The 13195-nt window shown below is 47.4% G+C and overlaps 1 protein-coding gene across 1 annotated transcript in view; it reads right to left on the minus strand.

Moving 5' to 3' along the window:
* The window catches only part of LOC149443674 (uncharacterized), a 627829-nt gene that overhangs the window by 588479 nt on the left and 26155 nt on the right, over positions 1–13195 (minus strand). Inside the window, 2 exon segments of the mRNA XM_089655378.1 lie at positions 110–234; positions 3419–3527. Coding sequence (XP_089511504.1) covers positions 110–234; positions 3419–3527 — 234 coding nt within the window.

Raw genomic sequence — 13195 nt, forward strand, 5'->3', positions numbered from 1 at the left:
CACCAGGAAACGAGACGGCAGATAAGATGATACATGCACAGTGTAGTCTTATATGTAGTTCAGTCATGAATGTCAAAATATTGTGATGTGATTTACATAAATAATTTACTTTGTTAAGCTGGCATTTTCTTCCATCTTCATCATATTGAACTCATCAGCTTTGATTTTTACATCAAGGTAATTTCCACGAAAAGTTGCACACATTTTTAAAGCTTCCTTTAACAAACTGTATGCCTGCAATATAAACAAGAATGCACATTTTTTAAATAAAAAAAAATATATATATGGTGTATATATAATAATAATCATGTAACAATATATAGTAACATAATAGTAATCAAAACAACAGTATGAGGTTGATCAGGGTTAATTCCTACTCCAGCACATTCATAACTTCCCACTCTTTGTATTTTAGTCTCTGGTGGATATAATGAAATTTGACTCACATTTTAGTAATTAAATCCCTTTTTTAGATGTGCCCTTGGCAATGATTCAAAGAAATATGAGCAAGATTTGTGTGGTGGCCATATACAGAACAGTGTCCACAACCTATTATAGTCGAGAAGAAATAAGCATTGCAGATCTCTTTTCTCAAACTAAAATGACTGTATTGCTTTGCTGTGTTTAAAATGCCTCCTAGTGAAATGCAATATATAGACGTACCAGATTAGAAATGCGCTAAAGTATACAGAGATTAAAAGTACAGCAGTTTATAACAGAATAAAAAAAACAGTAAATAAAAGTACACTTTATACTTGATAAAATAAAATATAAGTAACCAAGCTGTAACTCCTTACTGAAGAAAGTGTTCAGAAGTTAAACAAAACCTAACCTAAAAGTGCCTGGCCAAATTAGATATGGCTCCACTCTCAATGTGTCCTCGCTTCCTGCTATGTAATCAGAGTATTTTAGGATTTTAAAACATATTTATTATGTCATAATTTGGTGGCTAAATACAATTAATACTGAGGACATTTCAGGTCACTTTGCTGTACTTTGACATTTGGGAACCTGCATTGCTATTTACTGAATGCAAAATGATTTAAAAAAAAATATTTATATGTCTAACAAGGATGTGAAATAGGTTTCCTGTGTAAGTTCTGAAATTATGTAAATGCTCAAAGAAATGTAACACCACAAGGAAAACAGGAACATTATTATTTAAATAAAAATATAGAGATTTTTATCTCAGAGAATAGGTGCAGGAACTCAAGCATGTCCCCCACCAGCCCTCCCCTCTATGTTGGCAGCTCAGCCTCTCTCACTTGAAGGCAGATCATCCAGCGTGGCATTTGGGCACCAGGGAAAAAATGGAGATCACAGAGAGTGCAACCTACCTTTCCCATCCATGACTGCACTGCACTGCAGGCACCTGTATTTCCTTTGTCCCTATCCTGCTCAGGCGATCTAATCTGTGGTAGGGGCTGGGAGACAAGATACCACTTGTAAACATAGAAGCCAGACTTCTGTGATTACAAGAGATAGTGATGAGACAGATAGTGGAACTGAGTTCCACCAACTTCCAGCTGAAAAAAAGCCTTGCAAATATATATAAAGGCTGTTGTAGACACAGCTATTTGAAACCTTTAGCAATTAATTGTAATCTCTAGAAGAAAAATGTCTGTCTATAGAAGTACATTTAAAAACACATACATTTTTTTTACAATGACTTTTTTCTATATTAACAGTACTTTTAGGCACTTGCCTACCATGCTATAACTGGAAGATGGCTACAGCGTGGCTTTCCAGTTCTGGGAAGATGTCCATGGATGTGCTCCAATGTGTCTTGCTTCCTACGCGCCCCCTGGGGTGCAATATGTGACAGCTGTGTTCTTTGGACACAGCTGATCACAGATTGTGGTAAAGGGCCAATCGCACATGAACTTTAATGGCATCCCAGTCTTCGTCCGTAGGGTTCAATATTGGGTTGGCCCACTCTTTGGGGAAGGCTGTCCACAAGGTTTAGGAGTGTCTGTGGGAATGTATGAGCATTCTTCCAGATGCGCATTTGTGATGTTAGGCACTGATGTCAGACGAAAAGGCCTGGCACACAGTTTCAACTCTAATTCATTCCAAAGGTATCAGGACTCTGTGCAGGCCAGTCAAGTTCCTCCACCCCAAACTCACTCATCCATGTCTTTATGGACCTTGCTTTGTGCACTGCTGCGCAATCATGTTAGAACAGGAAGGGGCCATCCCCAAACTGTTCCCACAAAGTTGGAAACATGAAATTTTGCAAAATGTGTCGGTATACTGACGCCTTAAGTGTTCCCTTCACAGGAACTAAGGGGCGAAGCTCAACCCCTGAAAAACAACCCCACATCATAATTCCCCCTCCACCAAACTTACACTTGGCACAATGCAGTCAGGCAATGCAGTCAGGCAAGTACCGTTATCCTGTCAACCGCCAACCCAGACACGTCCGTCGGCTTGCCAGACAGAGAATCAAGATTGGTCACTCCAGAGAACACGTCTACTTTGCTCTAGAGTCCAGTGGCGGCGTGCTTTACACCACTGCATCCGACACTTTGCATTGCACTTAGTGATGTAAGGCTTGGATGCAGCTGCTCGGCCATGGAAATCCATTCCATGAAGCTCTCTGTGCACTGTTGTTGTGCTAATCTGAAGGTCACACGAAGTTTGGAGGTCTTTAGCTATTGACTCTGCAGACAGTTGGGGACTTCTGCACACTGTGCGCTTCAGCATGCACTGACCCCACACTGTAATTTTACGTGGCCTACCACTTTGTGGCTGAGTTGCTGTTGTTCCCAGTTCCTTTCACTTTATGATAACACCACTATATATTTAGTAGCAAGGAAATTTCACAGATGGACTTTCACAGGTGGCAACCTATCACGGTACCACGCTTGAATTCACTGAGCTCCTGAGAGCGACCCATTCTTTCACAAATGTTTGTAGAAGCAGTCTGCATGCCTGGGTGCTTGATTTTATACACCTGTGGCCATGGAGGTGATTGGAACACCTGAATCCAATGATTTGGAGGGGTGTCCAATTGTTTTTGGTAATATAGTGTACTTATAAATAGGTAAAAGGCTTCTCTTGCGACAAGAAGAAAAGAGATCTTCCACAGGATTTGTGGGTTATAACAGATATGATAGATTGTGTCAAAACAGGACTGGATGCTTTTATAAAGAAAAAAAATATATGAAAGGCAACCTCTATTACTAAAGTAGAATACAAATCCAGAGATTTACTCGACTGCACATTTGTAAATCAAATTGGATAATGCTTTACTAAGGTATTTGCCTTCCTATAGGTCAGCCAGGGTTTCTAAGGATCAAAGTGTTTGTCTGGCAGGGCTCACTAGACATGTGTCTTTTTTAACCTATGTAATCTAAAAAAAAAATAGAGACTATGGGCCTGTACAGAGATTTACTGTAAATAAAGATATTCTTACCTGAGTATTCTGCAACAAATCATTTCCTAGCAGACCACAAGCTATCTGAACCACTTCATTGGACATTAGTCTGAGAAGGTTTACAAATACTTTACGTTGATGATAATATCTATTAAAAGAAATTACATTAGACAAAGCCAGTCAACATACATGTACTTGTATGAAATTATTAGAGATGAGCGAATCGAAGTATCCGAAGTGGAATTCGAGTCGAATATCGGAAAAATTTCGATTCGTGCCGAATCCGAAAAACAGCCTAATTCGGACGCGCGAATCGAAATTTTTCCGAAAATGGCGGCTGACATGTGCGGCGACGGAGCGGGGATGTCGGGGAAGGCGCGCAGACAAGGCGCGCTGCCCCATAATGCATTCCTCAACGACATGTGATCGCATCAGCCAATCAGCAGCCAGCCAGCCAGCACTGTGTAATGGTCGAGGTATATATAGCGGCCATTTTGGAAATCTTCATTTGCCTGCAGTCATTGAACAGAGGCAGACCGCTCTGTACTAGGGACAGGGACAGAGTTAGGGCCACAGAAACGAGAATTGGGGACAGAGAGAAGTTACTTAGGGACAGAGAACCATTACTCAGGGACACAGACTTGTTAATGAGGGCCACAGAATCGTTATTTAGGGACAAAGAAACGCTAGTTAGGGCCACAGAATTCATACTCAGGGACAGACAGAATTGTTACTCAGTGCCAGAGAATTGTTACTTAGGGCCACAGAAACGTTATTAGGGCCACAGAATTTTTACTCAGGGACAGACAGAATTGTTACTGAGTGCCAGAGAATTGTTACTCAGGGACAGACAGAATTGTTACTGAGTGCCAGAGAATTCTTACTCAGGGCCACAGAATTCATTCTCAGGGACAGACAGAATTGTTACTCAGGGACAGACAGAATTGTTACTGAGTGCCAGAGAATTGTTACTCAGGGACAGACAGAATTGTTACTGAGTGCCAGAGAATTGTTACTCAGGGACAGACAGAATTGTTACTGAGTGCCAGAGAATTGTTACTCAGGGACAGACAGAATTGTTACTGAGTGCCAGAGAATTGTTACTCTCACAGACACAAAATTGTTACTTGCACAGACACAGAATTGTTACTTGCACAGACACACAATTGTTACTCAGGGCCACAGAATTCATACTCAGGGACAGACAGAATTGTTACTGAGTGCCAGAGAATTCTTACTCAGGGCCACAGAATTCATACTCAGGGACAGACAGAATTGTTACTCAGGGACAGACAGAATTGTTACTGAGTGCCAGAGAATTGTTACTCAGGGACAGACAGAATTGTTACTGAGTGCCAGAGAATTCTTACTCAGGGACAGACAGAATTGTTACTGAGTGCCAGAGAATTGTTACTCTCACAGACACAAAATTGTTACTTGCACAGACACAGAATTGTTACTCGCACAGAGACAGAATTGTTACTCAGGGCCACAGAATTCATACTCAGGGACAGACAGAATTGTTACTGAGTGCCAGAGAATTGTTACTCAGGGACAGACAGAATTGTTACTGAGTGCCAGAGAATTGTTACTCTCACAGACACAAAATTGTTACTTGCACAGACACAGAATTGTTACTTGCACAGACACACAATTGTTACTCAGGGCCACAGAATTCATACTCAGGGACAGACAGAATTGTTACTGAGTGCCAGAGAATTCTTACTCAGGGCCACAGAATTCATACTCAGGGACAGACAGAATTGTTACTCAGGGACAGACAGAATTGTTACTGAGTGCCAGAGAATTGTTACTCAGGGACAGACAGAATTGTTACTGAGTGCCAGAGAATTGTTACTCTCACAGACACAAAATTGTTACTTGCACAGACACAGAATTGTTACTTGCACAGACACACAATTGTTACTCAGGGCCACAGAATTCATACTCAGGGACAGACAGAATTGTTACTGAGTGCCAGAGAATTGTTACTCAGGGACAGACAGAATTGTTACTGAGTGCCAGAGAATTCTTACTCAGGGCCACAGAATTCATTCTCAGGGACAGACAGAATTGTTACTCAGGGACAGACAGAATTGTTACTGAGTGCCAGAGAATTGTTACTCAGGGACAGACAGAATTGTTACTGAGTGCCAGAGAATTGTTACTCAGGGACAGACAGAATTGTTACTGAGTGCCAGAGAATTGTTACTCAGGGACAGACAGAATTGTTACTGAGTGCCAGAGAATTGTTACTCTCACAGACACAAAATTGTTACTTGCACAGACACAGAATTGTTACTTGCACAGACACACAATTGTTACTCAGGGCCACAGAATTCATACTCAGGGACAGACAGAATTGTTACTGAGTGCCAGAGAATTCTTACTCAGGGCCACAGAATTCATACTCAGGGACAGACAGAATTGTTACTCAGGGACAGACAGAATTGTTACTGAGTGCCAGAGAATTGTTACTCAGGGACAGACAGAATTGTTACTGAGTGCCAGAGAATTCTTACTCAGGGACAGACAGAATTGTTACTGAGTGCCAGAGAATTGTTACTCTCACAGACACAAAATTGTTACTTGCACAGACACAGAATTGTTACTCGCACAGAGACAGAATTGTTACTCGCACAGAGACAGAATTGTTACTCAGGGCCACAGAATTCATACTCAGGGACAGACAGAATTGTTACTGAGTGCCAGAGAATTGTTACTCAGGGACAGACAGAATTGTTACTGAGTGCCAGAGAATTGTTACTCTCACAGACACAAAATTGTTACTTGCACAGACACAGAATTGTTACTTGCACAGACACACAATTGTTACTCAGGGCCACAGAATTCATACTCAGGGACAGACAGAATTGTTACTGAGTGCCAGAGAATTCTTACTCAGGGCCACAGAATTCATACTCAGGGACAGACAGAATTGTTACTCAGGGACAGACAGAATTGTTACTGAGTGCCAGAGAATTGTTACTCAGGGACAGACAGAATTGTTACTGAGTGCCAGAGAATTGTTACTCTCACAGACACAAAATTGTTACTTGCACAGACACAGAATTGTTACTTGCACAGACACACAATTGTTACTCAGGGCCACAGAATTCATACTCAGGGACAGACAGAATTGTTACTGAGTGCCAGAGAATTGTTACTCAGGGACAGACAGAATTGTTACTGAGTGCCAGAGAATTGTTACTCTCACAGACACAAAATTGTTACTTGCACAGACACAGAATTGTTACTCGCACAGAGACAGAATTGTTACTCAGGGCCACAGAATTCATACTCAGGGACAGACAGAATTGTTACTGAGTGCCAGAGAATTGTTACTCAGGGAAGACAGAATTGTTACTGAGTGCCAGAGAATTGTTACTCAGGGACAGACAGAATTGTTACTGAGTGCCAGGGAATTGTTACTCTCACAGACACAAAATTGTTACTTGCACAGACACAGAATTGTTACTCGCACAGAGACAGAATTGTTACTCAGGGCCACAGAATTCATACTCAGGGACAGACAGAATTGTTACTGAGTGCCAGAGAATTGTTACTCAGGGACAGACAGAATTGTTACTGAGTGCCAGAGAATTGTTACTCTCACAGACACAAAATTGTTACTTGCACAGACACAGAATTGTTACTTGCACAGACACACAATTGTTACTGAGTGCCAGAGAATTGTTACTCAGGGACAGACAGAATTGTTACTGAGTGCCAGAGAATTGTTACTCAGGGACAGTCAGAATTGTTACTGAGTGCCAGAGAATTGTTACTCAGGGACAGACAGAATTGTTACTGAGTGCCAGAGAATTGTTACTCGCACAGACACAAAATTGTTACTTGCACAGACACAAAATTGTTACTTGCACAGACACAGAATTGTTACTCGCGCAGACACAGAATTGTTACTCAGGGCCACAGAATTCATACTCAGGGACAGACAGAATTGTTACTGAGTGCCAGAGAATTGTTACTCAGGGACAGACAGAATTGTTACTGAGTGCCAGAGAATTGTTACTCAGGGACAGACAGAATTGTTACTGAGTGCCAGAGAATTGTTACTCAGGGACAGACAGAATTGTTACTGAGTGCCAGAGAATTGTTACTCGCACAGACACAAAATTGTTACTTGCACAGACACAGAATTGTTACTCGCACAGACACAGAATTGTTACTCGCACAGACACAGAATTGTTACTCAGGGCCACAGAATTCATACTCAGGGACAGACAGAATTGTTACTGAGTGCCAGAGAATTGTTACTCAGGGACACCTAATCGTTGAATTAAATAGTATGTCAGACAACATGCAGAGGAGTGGCAGAGGAGGCAATGTTTTAGGAGCGAGCAGACGTGGCAGCAGAGGAAGGGGTCGAGGCAGCAGTATTCGCAGCCAGAGGCCAGTGCTCCCGGTGTCATCCAGCGGTCGTGTCTCCACCGACAACCCTGCCGTCATTGATTGGTTGGCTCGGTCGTCTTCCTCTTCCCAGGTCACCTCTGACACCTACAGCCAACGGTCGGTGGGTACGTCAGACACAACCGTTAGTTGGCATGGCCCGGGACCAAGCCCACTGAAATCACGTGTCCTCTACCTGCCCCTGTCCTTTGCTGTTCCCTCACCAAGCGAAGTATCGCATGCTGTGGGCTCAGCCCCACTGTACAGTGAGGAAGAGCTAACAGAGGGCGGTCAGGAACGGGGGGAGACATCGGCCTTTTCAGCAGCCAAGCGAACAAGTACTGGCGAGGAGAGTGGCTCGGTAGCCGGTCTAGAGACAGGTCTGTCTCCTGACCCAGACGCAGCCGAGGGGGCTAGTAGTGAGGCGGAGACCCTACTTGATGATGAGGAGGTTGATCGCACTTGGCAGCCTCGTCGTCATCAGGCAATTTCTTCCGCATCATCAGGAGAAGAGGGTGGCAGCTTGGCAGCGAGCAAAACAGTCGGTGGGTTGCCCAGGAGACAGCAGCAGGGTCGCATCAGTGTCAGTGGAGCCAAACGTCCACGGAGTAGAGCACCAGCTCCACTGCAGCCTACCACCACGGCCAGTAGTGGTGCCGGTGCGCACGGAGGAAGTAGCAGTCAGCCAGTGAAGAGTAGCGGGGGCAAAGTTTCCTACTCGGTGGTGTGGCAATTTTTCCTCAAGCCGCCCGAGGAAGTAAACGTAGCCGTATGTCGACTATGTGGCCAGAAATGCAAGCGTGGCCAGGGGGCCCATGTTGGGACTACAGCGTTGCGTCAGCATATGCAGCGTCACCATTCGGTGGCCTGGGAAAACCGTGATAAACATACGGCGGTTCTGCCTGCCCCAGCCCCCGCTCCATCACCCGCTCCGTTACTTGCTCCGTCACCCGACGTCGTCAATCGCCCTCTATCAGCCAGTCAAGGCTCCAACACCTCTGCTGAGGGGAGTTGTCGCTCGTTGGCATCTTCCGCTCGTTCAGATGCTCCTTCTCCTGCTACTCCTCTTCTCGGATTCCGTCAACAGTCTTTCTTGGAATCCGTATCCAAGAGACAACAGTTTGCGAGCACGCACCCGACGGTGCAAAAGCTGAACGTCCTCCTGTCCAAGTTGCTGGTGCTGCAGTCCCTCCCTTTCCAACTGGTGGACTCAGCACCTTTCCGAGAAATGATGGCTTGTGCCGCGCCGCGGTGGAGAGTGCCAAGCCGTCATTTCTTTGCCCAAAAGGCAGTGCCAGCCCTGCATTCACATGTAGAAGAGATGGTGGGCCAGTCTTTGAGCATGTCGGTCTCTGCCAAAGTGCACGGCAGCGCCGACGTGTGGAGCTGTAACTACGGTCAGGGACAGTACATGTCATTTACGGCCCACTGGGTGAACGTGGTGCCGGCACAGCCGCACCAGCAACTTGGACAGGTCACGACGCTTTTGCCTCCACGTTTGCACGTCCTTGGTCCAGCAAGCATGTCCGCCTCTACCACCTCTTTTTCCGCCGTGTCCTCAGCCGCCACCCCCGTGCCAAGTCCCATTACCCGACCGGCATATCACATGTGCAGGGCGCAACGGTGTCACGCTGTGCTGCACCTGGTATGCCTTGGCGAACGTAGTCACACAGGGGAGGAACTGCTGAGTGTAATGAACAGAGAAATCGACAGATGGCTGTCTCCGCGCAAACTAAAAATCGGAACCATGTTGACTGACAACGGAAAGAACATGGTGTCTGCTCTGCGTCAAGGAAGGTTGTGCCATGCGCCATGCATGGCTCACGTGTTCAATCTGGTTGTCAAGCGGTTCCTAAAATCCACCATCCCACTGCAAGACATCCTTAAAATGTCACGTAAACTGTGCATGCATTTCAGCCATTCCTACACCGCAAAGAACACCCTCATTGAGCTGCAGCGGCAGAACGGAATTCCACAGCATCGCCTGATCTGCGACGTTGCAACAAGGTGGAATTCAACCCTACACATGTTAGACCGCCTTTACGAGCAGCGAAAGGCCATCACCGATTTCCTGATGTTACAAGCGGATAAAGGTACTCCCCTGTGTAACTTAGATGTCAGCCATTGGCAGCTCATGCGTGACACCTGCCGCTTGCTCAGGCCCTTTGAGGAGGCCACGCTATTCGTGAGTCGGCAGGACTATGGGATGAACGACGTCATTCCTCTGTTGCACGTCCTGGAACAAATGCTGTTAACAATGGCTGGTCAGGGTGCGGTAGACGTGGCGCACAGATCTCAACGCCACATGACCCCTGTGGGGGCAGGACAGGAAGAAGAGGAGGAGGTAGAGGAGGACATTTGTGCTCAGGAATTATTGAGTGAAATGGGTGGTTTTTCCACTCAGCGGACAGGAGTGGAGGAGCAGGAGCATCTGGTAGAGGAGGAGGAGGAGGAGACAGAGGACCCAGACGCACCGTGGCAGTATGCTGTGGAGATGGAGGCAGGGAGTCCCTCGCATTCCTTGGCACAAATGGCCCATAGCATGCTCGGTTGCTTGCGTAGCGACAGCCGAATAATAACCATCAGACAGAGGGATGACTTTTGGCTGTCCACCTTGTTGGACCCTCGCTACCGGTCCAAAATGGTGGCCTTTTTCACACCTGCTGAGAGGGAGGCCAAAATTACGTACTATAAAAACCACCTATGTAGTCAGTTGGTCTCTGCCTTTGTGCGCCAACGTCCATCCTCAGACACTGTGGGCCCTGTGCGCTCGCGTTCCGCTGGCATGGCAGCAGGGGAGGGGTGGGGTGGTAGGAGCAGTGGCAGCTCCACCAGCAGTGGCTGCCTCAGTCTGCAGTCGATGATGAGTAGCTTTCTTCACCAGCGCAGTGAGGAAACTACTAACCAGCCGCAGCAGCAGCAGCAGCATCAGGTGGACCTGGAGCAGGAGCTCAAACAACAGGCTTGGGCCTACTTGGACAGCACCCTGCCAACCGAGGTAGACAATCCCCTTGACTACTGGGCAACGAAACTTGACCTTTGGCCCCAACTAGCTGAATTTGCCCTTGAAAGGCTGTCATGCCCGGCCAGTAGCGTGGCATCGGAGCGCGTGTTTAGTGCGGCAGGAGGTATTGTAACTCCGCGGAGGACACGACTGTCCACCCAAAGTGTGGAGAGACTCACGTTTGTGAAAATGAATCAGGCGTGGATTAGTCTGGATTTCAAACCACCAGTTCCTGACACAACTGACTAAATCCGCCATGAATCATGCCTCAAACATGTGCCACTTTCAGGTCTCCTCACACTGCTGGTGTGTTTAATTTTTTGACATAGGGTGCTGGCAGATTACGGGCCTCCTATAGCTGCTGCCAGGCCCCTAATCTGCCATAGGCCCCTATATACCGCCTCCTCATGCTGCTGCCAAGTCCAGAGTCTCTCATGGGTCCCTGTACGGCCTCCCATTGCTGCTGTCTCCATCGCCACACTCTGCTGCCATGTGCCACTTTCAGGTCTCTTCACACTGCTGGTGTGTTAAATTTTTTGACATAGGGTGCAGGCAGATTACGGGCCTCACATAGCTGCTGCCAGGCCCCTAATCTGCCATGGGCCCCTATATACCGCCTCCTCATGCTGCTGCCAAGTCTAGAGTCTCTCATGGGTCCCTGTACGGCCTCCCATTGCTGCTGTCTCCATCGCCACACTCTGCTGCCATGTGCCACTTTCAGGTCTCTTCACACTGCTGGTGTGTTAAATTTTTTGACATAGGGTGCAGGCAGATTACGGGCCTCACATAGCTGCTGCCAGGCCCCTAATCTGCCATGGGCCCCTATAAACCGCCTCCTCATGCTGCTGCCAAGTCTAGAGTCTCTCATGGGTCCCTGTACGGCCTCCCATTGCTGCTGTCTCCATCGCCACACTCTGCTGCCATGTGCCACTTTCAGGTCTCTTCACACTGCTGGTGTGTTTAATTTTTTGACATAGGGTGCTGCAAGATAACGGGCCTCACATAGCTGCTGCCAGGCCCCTAATCTGCCATGGGCCCCTATATACCGCCTCCTCATGCTGCTGCCAAGTCCAGAGTCTCTCATGGGTCCCTGTACGGCCTCCCATTGCTGCTGTCTCCATCGCCACACTCTGCTGCCATGTGCCACTTTCAGGTCTCTTCACACTGCTGGTGTGTTAAATTTTTTGACATAGGGTGCAGGCAGATTACGGGCCTCACATAGCTGCTGCCAGGCCCCTAATCTGCCATGGGCCCCTATATACCGCCTCCTCATGCTGCTGCCAAGTCTAGAGTCTCTCATGGGTCCCTGTACGGCCTCCCATTGCTGCTGTCTCCATCGCCACACTCTGCTGCCATGTGCCACTTTCAGGTCTCTTCACACTGCTGGTGTGTTAAATTTTTTGACATAGGGTGCAGGCAGATTACGGGCCTCACATAGCTGCTGCCAGGCCCCTAATCTGCCATGGGCCCCTATAAACCGCCTCCTCATGCTGCTGCCAAGTCTAGAGTCTCTCATGGGTCCCTGTACGGCCTCCCATTGCTGCTGTCTCCATCGCCACACTCTGCTGCCATGTGCCACTTTCAGGTCTCTTCACACTGCTGGTGTGTTTAATTTTTTGACATAGGGTGCTGCAAGATAACGGGCCTCACATAGCTGCTGCCAGGCCCCTAATCTGCCATGGGCCCCTATATACCGCCTCCTCATGCTGCTGCCAAGTCCAGAGTCTCTCATGGGTCCCTGTACGGCCTCCCATTGCTGCTGTCTCCATCGCCACACTCTGCTGCCATGTGCCACTTTCAGGTCTCTTCACACTGCTGGTGTGTTTAATTTTTTGACATAGGGTGCTGCAAGATAACGGGCCTCACATAGCTGCTGCCAGGCCCCTAATCTGCCATGGGCCCCTATATACCGCCTCCTCATGCTGCTGCCAAGTCCATAGTCTGTCATGGTCCCTGTACGGCCTCCCATTGCTGCTGTCTCCATCGCCACACTCTGCTGCCATGTGCCACTTTCAGGTCTCTTCACACTGCTGGTGTGTTAAATTTTTTGACATAGGGTGCAGGCAGATTACGGGCCTCACATAGCTGCTGCCAGGCCCCTAATCTGCCATGGGCCCCTATATACCGCCTCCTCATGCTGCTGCCAAGTCCAGAGTCTGTCATGGTCCCTGTACGGCCTCCCATTGCTGCTGTCTCCATCGCCACACTCTGCTGCCATGTGCCACTTTCAGGTCTCTTCACACTGCTGGTGTGTTAAATTTTTTGACATAGGGTGCAGGCAGATTACGGGCCTCACATAGCTGCTGCCAGGCCCCTAATCTGCCATGGGCCCCTATATACCGCCTCCTCATGCTGCTGCCAAGTCCATAGTCTGTCATGGTCCCTGTACGGCCTCCCATTGC

This window comes from Staurois parvus, unplaced genomic scaffold, assembly GCF_062004578.1.
Source record: "Staurois parvus isolate SC_StPar_1 unplaced genomic scaffold, SC_StPar_1.0 ptg000839l, whole genome shotgun sequence".
In the NCBI taxonomy this organism is placed as follows: Eukaryota; Metazoa; Chordata; class Amphibia; order Anura; family Ranidae; genus Staurois; species Staurois parvus.